The sequence below is a fragment of the Trichoderma gamsii genome, assembly GCF_001481775.2.
Source record: "Trichoderma gamsii strain T6085 chromosome Unknown Scaffold_34.2, whole genome shotgun sequence".
NCBI classification, from domain to species: domain Eukaryota; kingdom Fungi; phylum Ascomycota; class Sordariomycetes; order Hypocreales; family Hypocreaceae; genus Trichoderma; species Trichoderma gamsii.
The window spans coordinates 326,260-347,398 of NW_020171371.1; the positions used below are offsets into that span (position 1 = coordinate 326,260).

Genomic DNA, 21,139 nt, shown 5'->3' on the forward strand with positions numbered 1-21,139 from the left:
CGCGGTGCCTCTCTTTTCCCATTCCTTCTAGTCCCCGTGGCTCTTTTTTTCTGCTTAATTTTTCCATTAACTGCCTAGTTGATATTCCTTCGATAGACCGTCGCGATGTCTCTTTTCGGCGGACAGACGACTGGCTCATCGCTGTTTGGCCAGCCCGCGCAGCAACAACAACAGGCCCAGAGCAACACCACAACGACAGGTGGAGGAGGTGGATTGTTTGGCGGCGGCGGCGGCGGTGGCGGCATGTTTGGAGGCGGACAACAGCAACAGCAACAAAAGCCTGGGGGTCTTTTCGGAGCAGCAACAACAGCGACACCACAGACTGGAGGAGGTCTGTTCGGAGCAGCCACGACAGCGACACCACAGGCCACCACGGGCGGCCTATTTGGACAGGCGGCGACGACCCAGAACCAGCAGACTCTCACATCCGGTGGCGGCCTATTTGGAAACACCCAAAATGCGGTCGCGCAGCAGCCAAAGCCTTCGCTGTTCGGCGGCTCAACACTGACCGGGCTTGGTGGTGGCACTACAGCCGCGAAGCCTTCTCTGTTTGGGGCTACAACAGCTGCACCGGCTCAGCAGAGCACGGCCTTGCCTTTGACAGGCGGATTTTTGGGCGGCCAGGCGCTGACTGCCCAGAATAACAACACGACGAGCGCGGCAGCCCAGCCCGCGGGCGCCTACTTCGACAGCCTCTTTGCGAAGACCCAAAAGGCCGGCGTCGTTAATGCAAACATGGAAGATCTCCCTAGCCTGGAGCTGGGCTTGGGCGACTTGCGCCATCGGCTGAGAAAACTGCAGTCAAAACAGACCGAAAGAGCTGATGGAAAGGCTCACTATCTTCTTGCCGCCTCGGGCGTGGATCCTAGCACTGCGGCTAAGGACCTCGGTCTGCTCGATATTCAGGGTGCACGAACCGAACGACCAACACATGGCTATCCTCCAGCTGATGTCGACGTCGAGACCTACTTGTCGAACCTGCAAACGAAAACGACCCTCAGCATGATTCAAGATGGCTTGGAGCGATCATTACGCGATTTCGACAACTTTTTGGAAGATAATGTGGCTATGGAATGGGATGCGCAGCGAAAGCGTATTTACCAACACTTCGGCATCAAGCCTAGAGAGACCTCAGTTACGGCTGGTCGCGAATCTCAAGGCGGATTTGGAAAGTCTCGACGCGGAAAGACCCAAGGGAGCACTCCACGCGATGCTCGTAGCAGCACATTTGGTACCTCGACTTTCCAGCGATCGGTTATCGGAGCGCGATCAAGAATTGGCGCTCATCAGTCTGAATTCTCCGATGTCGAACGAGCTACAGATGGCGTCAGCAAATCGAGAAATGAAGACCAGGCCCTCCGTGAGCGACAGTCGAAGCTGGCTGAAAAGGTTCGCAGCCTCAACGCCTCACGTTTGGTTGGCCGGCCTTACCCCATCTTGGCCGAACTGGCAGAGATTGAGCAAAAGTCCCATGAGCCTCATGCACCTCACATTGTGGAGGCATACCGCGCCATGATTGAGATTGTTGGCGAAGATGCCGATGCCGAGACGTCACTCAACGGTCACACTGCCAAGGAGCGCCAGTTCGCTGAGATGTATCTGGATGAAAACCCCAACTCTCAGCTTTCAGTTGAAATGAGGAAGCGCATCTTGAGCGGCGCCAATGCTTTCCTCGAGAAGCAGTTCCTTCGTGAGGTGGAGTCTCTCATTGCTAAGCATCCTCACGAGGCCAAGCTGGGTGGTCTGCCTGATATCACTAGTAAGATTAAGGCATACATCCGCTTGCGATCAGCTAGAAAGGACTTGGTTCCGGACAACACTGAGCTTCAGCAAATCCATGGCGAATACGTTTGGGCCATTGTTTTCTATCTGATCCGATCTGGTCATGTAAATGATGCTGCCAAGTATGTCAACGACAATAGCAACCACTTCCGAGGCATCGATCGCACGTTTTCAACGTACCTCAACAACTATGCCGCCAGTGAAGATCGCAGAATCACTAACAGGAAGCTTCTCGACCGTTGTACAAACGAATACATTCAGCGATCCCGAAACGCCCCAGAGAACACAATCGACCCCTTCCGTATGGCCTGTTACAAGGTCATTGGTCGGATTGAGCTGAATAACCGAAATCTGGATGGTCTTAGCACCGATATTAACGACTGGATTTGGCTGCAGTTCAACTTGGCTAGAGAAGGTGACAAGGCGCTGGAGATGGCTGGGGAATCGTACGGACTGGCAGATCTTCAGAATAGTATCAAGGAGATTGGCCAGAAGCACTTCCCCAAGACTGCCTCTGACGATAACAACGGCAGCTGTGGCATGTACTTTTATCTGCAGATTCTATCTGGCATGTTTGAGGACGCTGTTTCTTATCTCTACCCATTTTCCTATGTCGACGCAGTTCACTTTGGTTTGGCTCTTGGGTTTTACGGCCTGCTTCGCCCTAGTGACCCGATATCTGCCTCCAATGACTTGCGCACACACAGCATCAAGGGTCTTCCACAAATCAACTTTGGCCCCATGATCGGCTACTATACTCGAGATTTCCGAGCTGCCGATGCTGTGTCTGCGGTTGACTACCTCACACTGATCTGCCTGAACGCGGATCTTGGTGGAGAAGCTGGAGAGCGCCATAGCAGCCTTTGCCACGAGGCATTACGAGAACTGGTGCTGGAGACACGCGAGTTCAGCAAGCTCATTGGAGATATTCGACCTGACGGCCGGCGCATTCTGGGTGTTATTGAGGGCCGTGGTCCGTTGATTGGCCTCGATGGCCAGGACGACTTTGTCAATACCGTCACTCTGCAAGCCGCCAGCTTTGCCGATGAGAATGGCCGAATTACTGACTCAGTATTGCTCTATCACCTTGCGGGCGAGTATGACGCAGTTGTGGCCATTGTCAGCCGTGCTCTTAGCGAGGCCATCTCCCTGGAAATTGGAGAGGACCCAATGCGTCTGATGCCCGTTAAGCCTAGGGGCGGCAACAATCAGGAGCCAGAGCAAGGCGGCAGCCTTAGCTTAGCGGCCATCGATGACCCTGTTGAGCTAGCCAAGACGATGATGACCATGTATGAGCGCGACGCAATGTTTTACCGCAACATCCAGGACCAGAACAAGGTTGCTTGCCGCGTTTTGCTTGAGATGAGTGGCATAAAGAGCTTGGTGGAGGCTAGCCAGTGGGCTCAATGTCTTGATGTAAGTTTTAGATCTATGGTCTTACAAATATTTCCTAATGCTAACATGTTTCTCACCAGAAAATCCGTGGCTTGGACATCCTCCCTCTCGAGGCCGGCGGTGATGCCAGCACAATCCGTGCCTACGCTTCCAAATTCTCCAGCCTCTCGCAGCCAGTCTCGATTAACGTGCCTAATCTGATTATGTGGACCATCATCAGCTGCGTCAGGCAGAGAGAGCAGCTGGTCAATGGCCAGTTCAGCGGCAACGAGGGTACCAGGAAGATGATGGTGGAGCAGCTGAAGCAGATGATTTTGGATTTGACGACGTACACGAGTCAGCTGCGGTACAGGTTCCCGCCGCATCTGCATGAGGCTTTGGCGAGGGCATCTGCGGAGTAAAATACGGGAGGGAAAAGATAGATGGAGCAGCATAAACGAGAGAAAGAAGAGACTGATGATGACTTTTGTTTGATACACTTATGATTGGGCGGACTTGAAGTGAGCTGTGGGCATGAGATGGATGTAAGGAGGGGTCGATGGGTTATTAATGGGAATAAACAGTCTGGATCTATTCACGCTAGGTACTTAAAGTAATTGAAGATGGACTCTTTGAGTTGTTAGTATGGATTACCACTACTTTTAGGGAAAAATTATCCAGCACCCCAATTCTATTATCTAGGTCTTTAGCTATAGCGTCTATATGTAATATGCATGTAGGTTATTAAGTACTACTGCTGCTACTGCTGTTGTAATAGGCGGTGCTAGCCTAGGCTGCTAGCATTGATAGATCTTGTTGATTATTGATGTAGTTGGTGACTAAAGAATTCATTATTAGACGATAAATAAGATTTTAGAATATTTAATTGTGCATCCTGGTTCTTTTCTAAGTACTATTTGATACTCACCTGAAACGGGACATATTTTCCCCTCCAGACATGGTGTCTACTTATGCCCATAGCAACTCGTAGAGAGAGCATGTCGAGGTAAAACACAAGCTACATGCAGATCGCGTATTAATGAAGCATCTCTTGGCAAACAAGCTGTAAATTGCAGACTTCCACGTACCTGCTCCATGTCTTCCCATAAATGCTCTCTTTTGACTTCTCCTGCAAATTCTAGGTCTTTTTCATCTTTTTTATACTCACGATCAAAAAGTCTCAAAATCCCGGTGGGTATATTCTTCAATTTTGCTGCGGCATGCCTGTTCCACGCAAAGCCCTTCTCGAGAACCCTGGCTGAGGCCTTGAAGGAGGTAAGTTTCGTGTACTATATGGAGCATTTTTTTTGGTTTAGATCGATACATACACAAGGAACGAACACCGTGCTTGGCGATTTGCTGTAGAAATCTATAAATCTTTTGATGAAAATGGTATGCTGAAACGCGCCATACGAATCGTGAGCTAATCATCGTGAACTCGAGTCAGTCTGATATATTTTAGAAAGAGCAGCCGTCACTTACTGATGTCTACGGGCATGCTGTCTAGGCCCCAAAATCTGATCGAGCTAGGCTGTCCATTGATCAGTGAAACATTAGCTGGCAACCCTGGGTCTGAGTCTGTGCCAGCTCCATACAGTTTTCCACCAAAGCGGAGCAGTACGTTTGCTGTAGACCATCTGCTCACGTTAATGGCCCAGTAGAGTGGCATTCTGAAACACTTATCCACTGCGTTGACGGCACTGCCATCAGCTTGCAGTAGACATTCTACGACATCTTCGTACCCACCTTCTACAGCCATGATGAGCGCTTCAGCCTCCACTGGACCGTTTATTGAAGAGTTGTTTCCAGCGTGAGGCTTGGCTCCGCGTTGGAGGAGCATCTTTGTCATTTTCAAGTCCCCAACCTGAGCGGCCACCAGTAATGGAAACATGAAATAGCAAGAGCAAACCCAATCCTCGTGATGAGTGCAGACTTTTGCCTCGGGATTGATTATAGCGCCAAAGTTGTCATCTCGTAACAGGTCTGCGGCTACCCCCATCCCGTTGTAGATCGCAAAACCTAGTGAAGACCACAGTTCCTCGTCGGTAACAATGAAAGCTTCTTTTGCTCCTCTTCGCAGTAGGGCCTTGGATGTATCTTCATGTTTACGCACTAGTGCAAACCATAGAGCATTCTCCCCAGCCCTCGTCGTAGCATGAATATCGTGGCCATCGTTTAGGCAGGCGTCGATCATACTGGTCAGCCCAAAAAAAGCAACGAACTGCAGAATCGTCATTTCCTCTGCGGACTGAGTTGCATAAAATTCGTGGTCATCGAATTCATCTATTAGAGTGACCACCATTTCGTTGCCTAGAAAGATTGTGATAGTTTCCACCATGCTAACAGGAAGACTCATCTCATTGAAGCCTTCGCGCCAATGGCGAGCCCAATGGTATATCGTATACTCAAGAAATGGATATACATCTAGGCTCTCAAGTGTGTAGTAATTGTCTGGTGTCAATGAAGACCGGATGACTTCGAATGAAAGATATTTGATGCATACTTTGGCGATGCCTTGGTGTACTTCTTGCATAGCACATTTGGAAGATTTTGGAGGCAGAAGACGAGTCTCTACAGTCTCTGAGTCTTCCAGGCTCCATAGACAGACCATGTTTTCTTGTAAGTATTCGAGGGCTGTGTGATGAAGCAGTCGAATGACGCGGCTTTCCCCCTCGACTAATACTAGCCCCATGCAAACCTTGACCACGAAATTGGTACTTTCAAGAACTTCTTCACTTGGTAACGAGCTGCTATCATCTCTGATTGCCAAAGCGTGACGGAGTTCCAAAGCTGTGATTTCTCTCGCAGCACAAGCGAGCCACTGGAGAGTACGTTTTGCTAGCTGCTGATGCTCACTCGGCTGGCCGCGAATTCGGATGATGGTTTTCTCGTATGCTTGTTTATATGCCTCTGGACCCCTGGGGAGGTCTTGGAGCGTTTTTCTGATCTGGTCGAGAGTTGTTTTCGTCAGGAGTGAATCAACGTGAAATTTCGCAAGAAGAAAGCTAGGAATGTCAGTGACCGACAGAAGTGATATCTAGTAGCACCAGCCAACTTACATGCCATCAATCGCACTACTGATTTGTGTTACAATCTCTCTTTTAAGGCAGACTTTGAGCTCTTCGCGAATGTCGTCATTTTCATCACTCAAGACTGTGAACTCTGGCAGGCGGCCATGAATATAATCTTTTACATCTTCAGTGGATGCAGAAATGTCAAGGAAGAGTCCGCTCTTGAATTGTTCCTTAACACCCCCGGTTGGTCGAGTTGTAGCGAAGAGTTTTGCTTCTGTATCCTTTAGGACTGTGAATATATTTTCCAAAAAGTTGTTGCTATCTTGGCTTTCATCTAGTGCGTCGATGACAATGAAAGTTTTTGTGGATCTGTCGCTTATCAAATGTTTGAGGGCCTCGGAAAACTTCTTGATATCCTTGTCTGAACGCGAAGAAGCCGGTATGGACTTGTATTTCTTTTGGAGGTCTTCGACGGCGGTGGGCAGACATGGCTTGGCTCTAACCAGCTGTTTGACAAGACTAGCCAGGACATCGATAGTTCTCTGGCTTTCTTTCCTGATGAAGTCAAAATATATGAAAGCCAAGCTCACTTTAATTTTCGGGGTATCGCGAGAGGACTGCCAGTGTTGAAGATGGTCGATAACAGCAGATGTAAGGATTGTTTTCCCTGCTCCTGGGTTTCCCTGGCACAGCAGAGTTTTCTCATCTCCGTTTAAAAGCTGCTGGAAATTCGGATGCTCCAAAAGCCATTTCCCTGAATCTGGACGTCTTTTACTGAGATGCTCATGATGCTGTGCGTCATAATTAACCGGCGTGAGCCATTCAAGGATTTCGTTTCGAGCATGGCGCTCCTGACCCTGATGGATTTTTTTCACGCCTTCGGATATTTCACTGATTTTACTGGCAATAACTAAAAAATTATTTGTTAGTATTGATATTTTGAACATGATTCAATAGGGCTTAAGCTAGCAACACTGGTTCTCATTCCCGGCTCTCCTCAAAGCTGCCGACTGGCCATCCATCATGTGATTGCTTATCCTCGATTCCCAGAGGTTGGGTCTTCTCATAGGGGTTGATGCTGATGGAACAATAGTTGGAGGAATGAAGCTCCTTACTTTTGATACCTTCCATCTGCTCTACATCAGATGCAGGAATTATTGAGAGAAGTTCCTTTGCAAACGCAGCGGCCGTAGCTGCCGCATATCCTTGCCAGTCGTCGTTCTTATAAGAGTCTGCATAATCGCATATGCCTCGAATAACAAGGCAAGGGAAATTATCCATCAGTCCTGCTGCTTCCATCTCCACACATAGAGCATGATGATTGAGATTGCCATTTATCCTATCTCGTAGAATGGCATCTTTGATAACCTTGTTTCCAGAGGCAATAAGTCCGTAGTGAACCTTTACATCATCTCTTGGCTTTCGTTCAACAGTTTTCGTGATGTCGTCTGATGCGAAGAGGATGTCCTCCATTGAATCAAGCCGGCTGTATTTCTGTTTTAATTTTTTCCATTTTCTTGTCATCTGCTCAACATATCTTTCTATTTTGGAGCCTTTCATTTCGTGTCGTGTCTCCAAGCGTTGCAGTGCTGCTAACAAGATATTTGGAGGGTTATTCAGCGATCCGATCCGCTCGAAGCCGCCGCCCTCTATTGCTTTGCCCAGATCCAATTGAACAACACCAGGAAACATGCTTGTTGGTGTGCTGACGACAACATCTCCCAGTCGAATATCGTGATCTTTGGTAGGGATGCCGCCTCCAACGCCAATCATCAACCCGAATCTGATTGATGAAAACGACTCGAGCATTTGAGTCGCTACAACCGCTGCGGATGTAGTCCCCTGCTTGCCTTTTGGCAGGCAAGCAACAACAATATTGTGCTTTCCAATGGAACCAAGCGTATAGACGTTTTTATCCCCGGGTGGATTGCTGGGCAGCTCATGCTCTGAGTCTAGCATGGCCGTTGCCGCTGTCAATTCTGTTGAGAGAGCGCACACCCATCCGATTGTGTATTCATTACGCGGGAGGGCAGGAGTGGTGGATGTCTCAGAGTCAGACATCTCTCAATTGATGTAGAAGTTGTTACTCGATGTGTAAGGAAATATATTTCGAAAAGAGGCAAGAAATTCAATTCAATTCAAGTGAAAGAGAAAGGCTGGGTTGAACTTGATGCTATCCATCGCTGGAAACGCGCCGGATATTCCAGTCTGAGTAATACCGGGAAAAAGAAGAGTAGGGCTTCCGCCTAACTGCGGGGGATTGAGGCTATTCATGCAAGAGAAATTGGCTCACCAGATTGAACGCCAATAAGAATCAGGCTGCGAGCTCGCCGCCAAATTGAGAGTGCCTTGCAGCAGTAACATGCGTAAGTAAATGTATCTACTCTATGAACAAACGAAACAGGATGGAGCTTGCAAACGAAGCTGTTTGAGACATATAAAAATAGAGAGAAGATATCCAACACCCTAGCTATAACTTAATAAGGCAGCTAGTTTCTGTAGAAAATATATATAAGCAGTTATTCAGTATACTTAATACCTTAAAATAATGGTAAAAGTAGTAGCGGTAGTAATAGCAGTAGTAGTAGTAGTAATAGTAATAAGAACAGTTATAGCAGTTATAGCAGTAGTACTAGTAGTAATAATAATAGTAGTACTTATATTCAAAGTAGTAGTAGTAGTAATAGCAGCAGTAGCAGTAACAGTAGCAGTAGCCTATGCTATATATGGAGTGCTAAATAACAAAACTGGGATGCTGGATAACTTTTCCTTATATTATAACCCAAATGCAGTAGACTTCTCATCAATAGCACTTGAATAGCTCTCGAGATACAAGAAGCAGGCCAAGCCATGTAAGTTCTGTAGGATTCATCTTTCATAGTCTAGTGCCCGCTAGCTCTACGGCACGTGCCCGCTGCAGCCACAGCCAACCGCTAGCGGCCTTCCTGACTCGCAGCATGGCTCTGGCCACCCGCCCACCTGATTCAGCAAGCGGCTGTTCATAGGCCAGCCGGAAGGCCAGGAGACCAACCACACTCCATCTCCACCAACCAGCCCCATGCAAGCAAAGCCCGTCCGTGTCTCGCGACGCCCCTTGCCGGCATGCCATTGCACAGAGTACGAGGCCCAAGTACATTCAGTCCGTTTTGCCTTTGACGCTGCAGCCGGAGCTGAGGCTAAAGCAGCATCCAGGCCGGATCCGTTGGTTCTGAGACGCTGGGGTGGAGCATCTGGCGGTGCAATCTCACTCGGCAGCGCATCGCGATCGGCTCATTCAGCCCTACGGCGCATTGCTTGTCTCGCCAATGGTACCACTACACCACTAACACGCATCTATCGACACCCACTCGCAGGTACCGGTGCCGGTACATCGGAGCCCCGAAGCCCGGGTCCTTGTCGTCGGGTCCGGGACAGGCTCCGGCCCTTTGGCGGACGCGGAGCATGGTTGGCCGGCCCGTCGTTTAGCTGTTACCCAAATAGTATCACCACCTATTCTTAATGGACACCCGGTCCTCTAGACGGGGCAGGTCAAGTCCCGTAGTAGGAGACTCGGTCGAGAGTGCGAGCCCCAGCGCCATTGAAGCCATCAAGCCCGAGTCTTCGGCCACGGTATCACCCTTAGCATCGTCAACAGCCGTGAATCTCAATGGCACGGCGGCGGCAGGGGCTTCCGAGCCCATGGAGACGACGGAAACAGACGAGGTAGAGAATGTGACCAAGAAGAGGAAAACCGGCACGGGAAGCAGAGGCGTTGCAAACTTGACGCCGGAACAACTGGCCAAGAAGAGGGCAAACGGTAAGTGTGTTGCTGCATCTCTCCTCCTCACACCTCGGACCCTTTGCCTATTATGGAATATTTCTTTCCATATCACTACTACATGCCATTTTTGGCACTACTGCATCTGCATGTGTACTCATTTGATCATATGACTCGTACATCTACCAGCTTGTTTTTTTACATTGTTACACCTATATGTCTACTTAACTGCTGTGTCACTTATCACTGACGAGTTTGACCTCATCATCATACAGACCGTGAAGCGCAAAGGGCCATCCGAGAACGGACTAAGAATCAGATTGAACGGCTCGAGAAGCGTATTCGGGAGCTTGAAAACCAGAAACCGTACCAAGATCTCCAAGTCGTGGTGCGTGCCAAAGAGGCCATACAGGCCGAAAATGCCGAAATCAAGAGGCGGCTCGCCACCATCATCACCATGCTGCAGCCCATAGTTGGTACAGGTAAGCTCTTACCTTCATTTTCATTAATCTGCGTGTGCGCATACACTCGGTGAGATCTAACAAACGCAGGTGATCCTGGTGGAGCATCCACGCTCTCATCTGCTGCAGTGCCTCCAGCTGTTCCAGTCACAAGCAGCGTCCCTTATCATCCCGCAGCTCCAGCGGGAGGAGTGGCCGATCCACAGCGCCAACCCGCTCAACCGCCTTTACAGAGCTGGTCAAGTGCTGGCAGCAGCTCATCGCCACCACCGCATCGAGCTGGCCTCGCTGGGGCCGTCGACGAGGGCACACGGCTTATGCTGGAGCAGCAGAGCCACTCCCTTCGACACGGGTTAGATTTTGGGTCTGGGAGATTCGATTTCAACGTCGTTCTTGACCCTATTCAAGCCATTCCGAAGCTTCAAAGGGGCCGTGACGGAGCACAAGATACTGGCGAATTCCACCACGTGGCTATGAAGCATGACTGGACACAAGTAAGCCAAGAGAATGCACGGCCTACATGGGAATCGCCCCTTGCCATTCCCTCACCGGGCTCCGATCCAGCCTCTGGAGTACTGCCGAAAGCTGTTACGAGTCAACCAGCGTCCAGTTCTAGCCTGGGCCTTGACGGCGCCGTTCCAGATATCCCACCAGTTCCATTTCCTGACGCACAGGCTGCTAACATCGCAGAATCTCTCCCTCTATGGGCGCGGCCTTTAAGAAACTGCGAGCCTACCTGTCCACTGGACGCTCTGCTTCTTGACTTTCGCAGCGAGCGTCAGCAGCGCGCCGCTGAGGGGTATGAGCAAAACGAAGTAACCGGCCCTCGGTATCCATCTGTTTCTTCCCTTCTCAATCCGGCCAACAGCCAATACAGCCACCCGGTATCCAAGGTCTTCACAGACATCGTTGGCAAATTTCCCGAAATATCCGGTCTGCCCGAAAAAGTGACCATTCTCTACCTCATGTTCATTTACATGCGATGGCAGATATCGCCCACAAAGGAAAACTACGAACGCCTACCGGAGTGGTTCCGGCCATTGCCATGCCAGCTCGACATACCGCACCCAGCGTGGATGGACTATCTGCCGTACCCAGAGATGAGAGAGAGGGTCATTCTGGCCAACGATCCCTCAATTTTCTACTTTGACAATTGGTTTCTCCCGTTTACGTCCACCTTTACCATCTCATGGCCTTATGAAGAGGCGCATACTTTGCTGAGGAATCCGGATAGCGACGAGATTATGATTAACCCGGTGTTTGAGAGCCATATGCGCAACTTGGATAATTGGAAGGTGGGGAGGGCGTTTGCCGAGGCGTTCCCCATGCTGGTTGATACGTGCAAGTTTTGGGACGGTACGAATCAGCAGCAGGGCCCTGAATGATCTCTTTCATTCAACATGAACGTACTTGGATACAGCAAGCGGAATAAGGAGGATAGGGCTGAAAGATCATTGGACTAAAGAATTTTGCTACGAATCTAGGTATATCCGGCTTATTTGGGTTTAGAAACTTGGGTGGATCTCATGAGAATGGCGATTGTGGCATTGGCGCATCCTGCACACATATACATATTACTAGTATATATAGTCACGACTCTCATGCATTGCAGCATGCTTAATGTAAATGTTTATTAATGCCTCATTACATCATACAATCATGATTCCAACTCCGTAGATTCGTACATGGTAGAATCTTTTTTTGTTCTTGTGACCTCGCAGCCCAAAGCCCTTTTAGGTACCCAGTGTTCAAGTAGATATCTTGGTAGCAATTTTATCAACAACCGGGTGCAAACCAGCACATGCGACGATAGAAAGAAGATAGAAAAGACCGCGGAAGCGTAAACGCCGGCTAGAAAAAGAGAGCCATGGCTATAAAGAGTAGCAAAGCTCTTTTCGTATTCGCAAGGAAAATCGTGTGTCAAATGTCCGCTTAAATCGTTCTGATGCTGGCGAGTGACGAATTGCAACAAAATTGAGGATATAAAAAGAAAAAAGAAAAAACAGAAGCGAGAAAAGGGAAGAAGAAAGGTTATATGATGCGCTCGGCAATGCGATCGGTAAACTGATTAATCTTGACCGGCACGCGCATCTCCCGCAGCACATACTGCAGCGACCGCAGCTTCACCGCATTGCCCACCGACGCCAGCAGCTCGCTGTTGGATATATTGGGATTGCTGCTCGTGACCGTCTCGTAGATTTGCTTGCGCTGCTCCTCGCTCAGCTTCTTGGGCTGGCCCGGCCGCGACATGCTCTTGTTGTCATGGCGGTCGGCTTCTTTCTTGATGGTGTAGCGGATCGTCGAGACGGGCACCTCGGGATGCATCTGGTGGATGCGCTTGTAGCCGTAGCCGACGCTGTGGAGCTCGCAGATGCGCGAGCGCAGCGTTGGGGAGAGTTCTTTGCCGCGGCGAGGCATTGCTGTTGGTGGTGAAGTTGGTGTTGAAATTGTTTTTGAAGTTGAAGCTTGGTGATGTTGTAGGTTGGAGGAAACGATAGGGCGTCACTGGGATGCATTGATACCCCAAGGGTAGTACTGCCTAATAGGCGGGGACACTTTATCTTGCGAAGAGAGGCCTTGGCAGGGTTACAAAAGGCACCGCGGAACAAGGTTATCGACATGCCAAGTACTAATCCAAAATCCTTTTCTATACCGTGTTTTAAATCTATCCTTGGCAAACGGGGTGCAGAAGTGATGAAAACGCAGTTATAGATGTAGGTAAGCTTCCTCTTCGTCCCTAGCAAGGGCTGTTAGCTGCCGCTGGGATGCAGCAAAGTTGGCAGGCATTAGCATTAGCCGCGGGAAATTTATTTTAAACTACAAATAATTGTCCCGGCCCCGAAAGAAGGCACCTGCCGCAATCGTTCGAACGGATAAGAGTTTAGGCAGGGCCTGCGAGCCGCAAGAAGCGTATAGGAGCGTATAGGGAGCGGTTTAGCTGGAAGAGTTTATGTAGAGTAGTAGTAGTATTATTATTCTTGCTGCATTTGGTCATTCTCGTATAGCCTGCTATTCCTCCTTAATTGTTTAATATGGTGACTCGCTATTGTAATTCGCCAAGAGATCGGTGTACATGAGGCCAGCGAAGAAAACGCTAATGAAGATGATTTTCCTTTTTCGACAGAGGTTGTAATATTTTCTTACTGTACAGCCCGGATTTCTTTTTCTCCGTCGTATACATCGTTTAGTACCAAAGACCCCCCCGGCCGGCGCCCCCGAAGGGCACATAGGGCAAGTGCCCGATCCCGTTAGCTGTCATCTTTGATGTAACCACACTCTCACGATGTTGACGTAGCTTAGTACTGCATTTAGTATATACTCGATTTAGGGTATAACACTGGACTGTTTTAGCACAATGTGTTCTGAATCTGGCATATACTGTATAGTTGTTGTAGTAAAAAAAGGGGGGGAAGGGGGTGTTATAAGATGTCTTTTATGCCTACAAGGTTCGCCCAGCTGCAGCACGTTTCTCTGCACGCCGAGTCTGAGCTTTTGCTGGCATCAACAAAGTAATTTGCCTTCTTACAAGTAAACACAAAGCTGCACAAGACTTCTAGATGCCGTCCAATTGATAACCCGCCCCAGAAAAATTGGGAGTAGTTAGCAACTGCGTATCTAATGTCCTTTTACCGTTAAAAGCCACTACAACCAAGATTTCGTCTTGAGGGATGGGGAAATACTCCCAAATTTATCTATCCAACATACGATACAATCTCTAGGATGGAAAAAAAGATGCCATTCTCCTCTATTTCATTGACGCTACCGCAAGTAAAGCTGAAGGGAAAAATATTTCGTAATAAGAAAGGTGCAAGCTTAGAGTACGGTCAGCTTAGCTAGTACTAAGCCAGCAACTGGGAGAAACTTCATCGGCCCCTGTTCAACTTCCACGATATAGTATCTGTACCAGCGTTCCGCAACGTTTCCAGCTTTGGCAATGACTATAATGGTATAAATATAAAAATAGCGCTTCTCAATCGTTGAATTTATCTCAACGTAGCCTAGAGTGGTAGCCTAAAGTGGATGATTTCTTCAAGTTGATCGACTTTAATCTCAAATTCCTTCGGTTCCTGCGGAAGTCCCATCCGCTCAGCCTCTAGATTACATATCCCAGCAGTAAATAACATGAAAAGTACTCCGTGAAAACAAAAGGCTAGTCCTTAAAACTCACCAATTACTCCATACCCATATCCGGCCATCCGTAACAATAACCAACCAGTTCGCCAAAATCACAGAACCCAAAATATATCCTTGCAACCAATCAGACGAGAAAAAGATTGGGAAGAAACCAATGAAGCAAGGTCATCATCAACCCATCATTCGTCAAAAGCGCCGATTGGTGCGCATCCAAACTTCTTCAAAAGAGGCCCCCTGGCCACATACAAACTCGGCATCTTCTCCCCAGGCAGCGTCTGAAACATCATTGCCTTTACAGGGTTCTCGGCCCGAAGATTCTCCAGAGCGCTTCCAGCACGCAGGATCCGGCCCGATTTGAGGGAGAAGAGCTTGACTGTGCCGTCATCTTGCGCCGAAGCCACGAGGTTGAGCTCATTGCATACATCCCAGCCAATATGGTATCGCGCTTCGTTGCGATAATCAGGAAAGTCAAGTAGCGGAGAGGAGATAGTCCGGCCATGAGAATTGGTCTTATTAGATTGGAAGAAGCGCGTGTCATAGATTGACATTTGGTTCTGCAGGCCTGCAACAATCACTTGATGCGGATTGATGCTGCGGACGTGGGCAATGGACGAGCTGTGCTTAACGTGGCTCCATCCGGCCGTCGGTGCTCTGAGATCCGAAATCCAGAGCTGAGGCTGTCGACCGCCTGCAAACAGCACGTTATGATTGTCGATTTGAAAGTCTTGAGAGAAAATCTCCTGGGGGGTCCAGGGGCCAAGGCGCGCTCTTGCCCGCTTGCCCGGCCTGTTCCTACGGCCATTATCGACCTTTGTCGTCGGGTCGATGCTAGGCGGAACGTCATTGGTAGTGATCCAACCAATGCTTTCATCAGAGCGAACGCGCAGAATGCCGTTACTGGTGCCCACAACGCAGAGGAGGTTGGAAGATGCTGGTGCAGGTGTGCTCTGATGCACATACCATTGCGGATTTCCGGAAGGCTGAAATAGAAGTTTACAATAGCTATCAGCTGTCGATGTAATGTCAGTTAGATAGTTCCACGAATTTGATACGAGAATCATATGATATCAAGGAGCAACACATGTTATTGGGAGGGGAAAGTGCGTGACGTACCATGGGCAAGAAGCCAGTGTCGTGCACCCTTATGGTCAGTAGCAATCGTAGGAGAGAATGTAATCAATGCAAGTCCGTGGCCAGGCTCTCGTGAGGTGAAGAGAAGCTTGTGAGATGGTTGGTGATATTTGATGGAAGACATCTGCGGGCAGTGAACCATCTCTAGGTGCAGTCTCGATGGATCCCGTTGAGCAGCTGGTATATTTACCAAGCTATTAATGTCCATCGTCAGCATGCATATCTATCAGATAATGTTATATATTAGATAAGAGAGGATAGAGGCACTCACTTCTCATTTTCATCAGTGTCCAAGTATTTTCCCATCAACGTCTGCTCATCAAGAGCTAAAAATGTTCACTTGCTTAGCTTCCACAGCCAACTCAGTCAATCATCACCAGCCAAGAAAACTCACTAGCATATGCCACAGCAGAATCGGTGCCGCACTCCTGTCCGCTCACATAAATAGACGGCATATGAGGATACGTATTCCACGTCATGCTCGGCGCAAAAGCAGACTGGCCCTTGTCCGTCAGCTCCCGAGCCCACATTGCCGCCGCGACATCTTCATCTTCAACCCGTCCTCGTCCAGACTCAGCGGCCCTCTGGTGCCCCGTCTCGCGAGCAAATAGCCCCGAGTTGACAATGTCATGTCTCAAGACACTGCGCTTAATGTGATTCTTGACCAGCTGCGCCCTGTTAGATGCTTCCTGGGCGATTTTGGTTTCAATCTTGCGCCGCTTGACAGACTCAGAGGACCACTGGGCGGAAGAGGGCGCAGTCTGGGTTTTTTCAATCTTGAAATACTTCTTCTTTTCTAGATCTTTGTCTCGGAATGTTAGCCGATGAGGAGTTCGGGAAACGATAGTAAAGCTAAAAGATGGGATACAGGGATCTCACCATAGTAATAGCCCGGTATCTCTGCCGGAGCTCGAGCACTCATAGTCTCAAAGACGACGTCGTCCAGTATTTGCAGCAAAGAACCTTATGGACTCGGGAACAAAAAAATATTAGATTGAGAAGCAGTGAGCACAATATTCAATGTTGATCTTTATAAATTTGGATGGAAGTGAAAAGTTTGGTCGGTCCTTTAAACAATATGACATTGACGCTGCAAAGAAGCTTTTAATTCTTTCTTTAGCGTATGAATGAGGCAACTTGCCAAAGTTGAAAAAGTGGGTGGATCACGTGCTATTATACCACACCACCGTCAATGGCAACATGAAGACAAAGACGCAGATTCGAGCTTTATTAGGCATCGCTTCCAAACTCATCCGTTAATTCACAGTTAAACATGTATTGATCTATAAGCTTCACAGCTCCCAAAAAATAGAAGCAACTCTTCACAATAAATATTTGTCCACATTACATCAATTTCATCGCACACATCAAGGTGACATTTTACTTTGTCTTCATTAGCTGTCTATTAGACCATCATAGGGTACGAAGTTTGCCTCCATCCCAATCCAGACGAGTCCATCTTTAGATACGACTCATACAGTACATTTAAAACATTTAAAAAACGAAACATGCAAGACAACTAGGCTTGCGGGTATGTAATAGTGTATTTACTGAGACTTTTCGTGCTGGGTAGAGACACGCTGCAGAGAAACGACTGTAGGAAATGAAGAGTTAGCGATCGCGTTACATGCAGTCAAGGGTATATGGATATAAACTTACCAAAATCTTCCAATGATCGCTGCTTCTTGTCCGTCTTGGGGGACTTGCCATGCATGAGGTTGTCGAAGCCTGAGCTTCCCTGGAGGAAGTAGTAGAGACCACCCATGATGGAGAAGATACCGAAAGAGAAAATCCAGACACGGACAACGGCAACAATGCTGGTCTGCTCGCCGATGAACCAACCAAAGACACAGAAGAGAGTGGCCAGGATGTCGACAACCAGGATAGCACCGCTGAGCTGCCATGAGGGAATGGAGGACCAGAAAGGACCGTTGGCACGGGTGATGAAGATCAGCCAGTTCTCAGTGAGGGAAATCTCAAGGAAGAGGACCTCGTCAATGTTACCAAAGTTCTGGACGATACCGCCGTTCTGGCCACCAGCGTACATGGTGGTAAGCGCAATCCAGGTACCGACAGCAAGGACGGCGCCGAGAAGAACGGACATACCCCAGAGCTTGGGAAGGTTCCACTTGACGGGAGTCTGGGAGTAAGGGGCGTTATCGTAGGCAATGGCCAGGGTAGCGATATCGGCAAAGATGGCAATGAAGACGACCAGCTCAATGTTCAGAGATCGGTTGAGGATGGCAATCCAGAGACCCAGGAAGATTTCCATGTGCAGAGACAGAGCGATACGGTAGACAACGTAGGCGTACATACGGTGGAAGATTTGACGAGAGGTCTTGAGAGCGTCAATGATGGCACCTAGACCGGGAGCAAGGAAGACAATATCGGCAGCGGAACGAGCAGCATCGGAGGCACCCTCAACAGCAATACCAGTATCGGCCTTCTTCAGGGAAGGAGCATCGTTGACACCGTCACCAGTCATGGCAACGAGGTAACCACGCTGCTGGAGAATCTCAACGACGGCGTACTTGTGCTGGGGGAAAACTTCAGCGAAACCATCAGCAGCCTCAACAAAGTCGTAAACCTCGGAACCGGGCATGTCACCGCCGCCACCGAGACCAAGACGCTCAGCGTTGTAGACGTTGGTGCCGAGACCGAGCTGACGAGAAGTCTCACGAGCGATACCGACGGCATCACCAGTCAACATCTTGATGGACAGACCAAGCTGCTTGGCTTCGTTGATAGTGCGGGCAGTGTCGTGACGAGGAGGGTCAGAGCAAGGCATTATACCGAGAATCTCCCAAGCACCCTCACCACGCTTGCGGGCAACACCAAGAGAACGGAAACCACGGGTAGCAAATTCGGCGACACAGTTTTTGTAGTCCTTGTCAATCTCCTCGGGGATAGGGTGGTCCTCCTCAACAGTCTTGAGAACGAAAAGAGGGGCACCCTTGACGCAGGTGATGCGCTCGCCCTGGGGAGACTCGACAACAGCGGTAACCTTCTTGGAGACAGGGTCGAAGGGGTGGAACTCGATGACCTTGTACTTGGACAGAACGCTCTTGGCACGGGGGTAGTACTTGAGGGACTTGAGGAAAGCCTTGTCAATGGCGTCGATACCCTTCTTCTTGCGGGAAGCAGCCAAGCAAGCAGTGAGCATGAGATCATCGGGGTCAACGCCCTGGACGGTGTAGGGCTCAGAGAGAGAGAGCTTGTTCTTGGTCAAGGTACCGGTCTTGTCAGAGCAGAGGATCTCGACTCCAGCCAGGGACTCGATAGCGGAGAGCTTCTGGACAATGGCCTGCTTCTTGGCGAGGTAGGCAGCGCCGACAGCCATGGTGGTGGTGACGACAGCGGGCAGACCGACGGGGACACCAACGATAGTAATAGCCAGAGTGAAGCGCAGAATATCGACGATGCCGTTGGAGCGGTAGAATGAAGAAATCCAGACAACAAGCAGGGTCAGGACGACCAGGATCAGGAGAATTGTACCAATGCCGTTGAGAACCTCAGTGAAGTGACCAGTGCCACCAGCGGATTGAGAAACGAGAGCGGCGGCGCGACCAACGAAAGTGTTGTCACCAGTGGCGGTGACGACCACGAAGGCCTCACCACGCTTGACAGCAGAGGAAGCATAGCAGTTGTCGCCCTTGTGCTTGTCGACAGCGAGAGACTCGCCAGTGATGGCGGACTGATCAACCTGGAGGAAAGCGTCCTCAGTGACAATGCGACCGTCGGCGGGGATGATCGTACCCTCCTCAACCTGCAGGATATCACCAGGGACAACTTCGGGGGCCTCAATCTCCTTGAGGGTACCGTCACGGAGAACGACAGCCTTGAGAGCGAGAGTCTTTTTGAGTTCTTCGACAATGGAACCAGCTTGGAATTCCTGAATGAAACCGACAAAGGCGTTGAGCAGGAGCAGAGCGCAAATGACACCGAAATCAACCCAGTCCTGGAGACCGGCGGCCAGAACAGCGGCAGCCTGTAATGCGTAATAGTCAGCACATGAATACACGTATTCGTAAACAACCTTTTAAGGTGTTTTTTTGCGTATCGGCGATCGACGGACGGAGGGAAAAAGAGTGGAGCGGGTGACATCTTATTGAGTGGATCGGCATTTCTTGCCCCCACAATCATAATATTTGGAGCACAGGCAAAATGGCCCAAAAACAGCTCGACCAAGCCAATTGGGCCAATGAACGCAAAAGCCGACCACAGCTGGTGTGGAGCAGCAATCTTAAGCTCAGAGCCAAGCGCGGAATAGCGAAAAACAAGGCATTGGAGGAAAGGGCAGCCCGTGTCGGGGGAACACGGTCTGATAAGTCGGGAGAGAGTGTGGCAGTGTTGGCGAGAAAGAGGGCGGGATAAATCGTCGCAGTGGAGAAAAACAACCAATAGAACGCATAGGACCATGCAAATGAAGAAAAAAAAAAAACTCACCTCCATGACGAATTGAATGGGACCAACGAAGAAGCCAAGGAACTTGAGCACCAAGTTCTCCTTCTCTTCTTTCATTTGGTTAAGACCGTACTTGCGACGGCGAGCGACAACCTCAGCCTCGGTCAGACCAAGTCGGCTGTCAGTTTGGAGCATGTCGTCGGGGACGACACGTCCACCAGTGCTGGGACTGGTCTCTTCCTCTTCTTCTTCAAAGGCATGGCCATCCTCGGATTCGAGATCCTCGATCAAGGCGTCAATGTCCTCGTCTTCTTCCTCGTCTTCAGCGGAGGCATCCTTCTTGGGAGGGACGGCCTCGGCAGGGGGCTGAGCACGCTTCTCGTCGAAGTTGCCCGATTCTATGTTCATGTCGAGCGCGGGCGCGCCGACGGCCTTGTCGTCCGCCATGGCCAAGGATCAAAACGATGGAAGCGCTCTGGTGCGAATGCTGACTTATGCGATTATACTGCAAGGTGCTGAAGGAAAAGGGCTGGCGAGGGATTATAGGAAGAAATGACGCGAATATCCCTCAGTCCTGTAGGTGACGCTTGAGGGGATTGTATTATTATTATTAGGGGAAAATAGTAAAGTAGTAAGGAGGATGGAATGGAGCGGAGAAGGGAGAGAGAAAAAATGGCGTGTAACACCGCACGAAGAGAGGCCTGGGGAGACGCTTGAACTCAACGCATTCGTGGGTGAAGAGGGAAAAGGGAAAGAGAAAGCGTTGGCAGACCCGGGGCGAGAGCTTCTTTTTCAATGGCTGCTCTGTGACTTTCCCAGGGACGAGCAAGACTCCCGGAGCAGGCGCTATGCGAGCCCACAGTTTTCTGTTTTGACGGGACCCAGGCACGGCGGCGAAGACTGGGGCACGCCAACGGGCCCGTGCTAGGGCGAAAGCGGTACCCTGGAGCTACAACGCACGCAGCCGGCGACAGTGCGCGTGATAGCAGGCGCGCACTGGGTCCACTTGGGGGCTCGGCGCGGATACGTACCAGTCAGTCTGCAGAAGCTCCCCTGTCGCTGTCCCTTTTCCACGAGCATGA

At 49.7% G+C, this 21,139-nt stretch overlaps 5 protein-coding genes across 5 annotated transcripts; 2 read left to right on the forward strand and 3 right to left on the reverse strand.

The window, feature by feature from the left end:
* Nucleotides 1–105: 105 nt before the first annotated feature.
* TGAM01_v208345 (hypothetical protein) lies at nt 106–3,578 on the forward strand (the record flags this gene model as incomplete). Its single annotated transcript, XM_018810402.2, has 2 exons — nt 106–3,198; nt 3,258–3,578. The coding sequence occupies 2 exons, from the start codon at nt 106–108 to the stop codon at nt 3,576–3,578; spliced, it is 3,414 nt and encodes a 1,137-aa protein (XP_018656386.2).
* A 1,052-nt stretch (nt 3,579–4,630) lies between these two features.
* On the reverse strand, nt 4,631–8,231 carry TGAM01_v208346 (hypothetical protein; the record flags this gene model as incomplete). The annotated part of the gene is made up of 4 exons (XM_024550308.1): nt 4,631–6,161; nt 6,216–7,080; nt 7,286–7,656; nt 7,768–8,231. The coding sequence occupies 4 exons, from the start codon at nt 8,229–8,231 to the stop codon at nt 4,631–4,633; spliced, it is 3,231 nt and encodes a 1,076-aa protein (XP_024404965.1).
* Nucleotides 8,232–9,668: 1,437 nt separating this feature from the next.
* On the forward strand, nt 9,669–11,773 carry TGAM01_v208347 (hypothetical protein; the record flags this gene model as incomplete). The annotated part of the gene is made up of 3 exons (XM_024550309.1): nt 9,669–9,966; nt 10,203–10,409; nt 10,479–11,773. 3 exons carry the CDS (start codon nt 9,669–9,671, stop codon nt 11,771–11,773), a joined length of 1,800 nt encoding a protein of 599 aa, XP_024404966.1.
* A 646-nt stretch (nt 11,774–12,419) lies between these two features.
* On the reverse strand, nt 12,420–12,806 carry TGAM01_v208348 (hypothetical protein; the record flags this gene model as incomplete). The annotated part of the gene is made up of 1 exon (XM_018810399.1): nt 12,420–12,806. The coding sequence occupies one exon, from the start codon at nt 12,804–12,806 to the stop codon at nt 12,420–12,422; it is 387 nt and encodes a 128-aa protein (XP_018656383.1).
* A 4,394-nt stretch (nt 12,807–17,200) lies between these two features.
* TGAM01_v208349 (plasma membrane ATPase) lies at nt 17,201–20,504 on the reverse strand (the record flags this gene model as incomplete). Its single annotated transcript, XM_018810398.1, has 3 exons — nt 17,201–17,247; nt 17,313–19,641; nt 20,100–20,504. The coding sequence occupies 3 exons, from the start codon at nt 20,502–20,504 to the stop codon at nt 17,201–17,203; spliced, it is 2,781 nt and encodes a 926-aa protein (XP_018656382.1).
* Between the last annotated feature and the right edge of the window lie 635 nt (nt 20,505–21,139).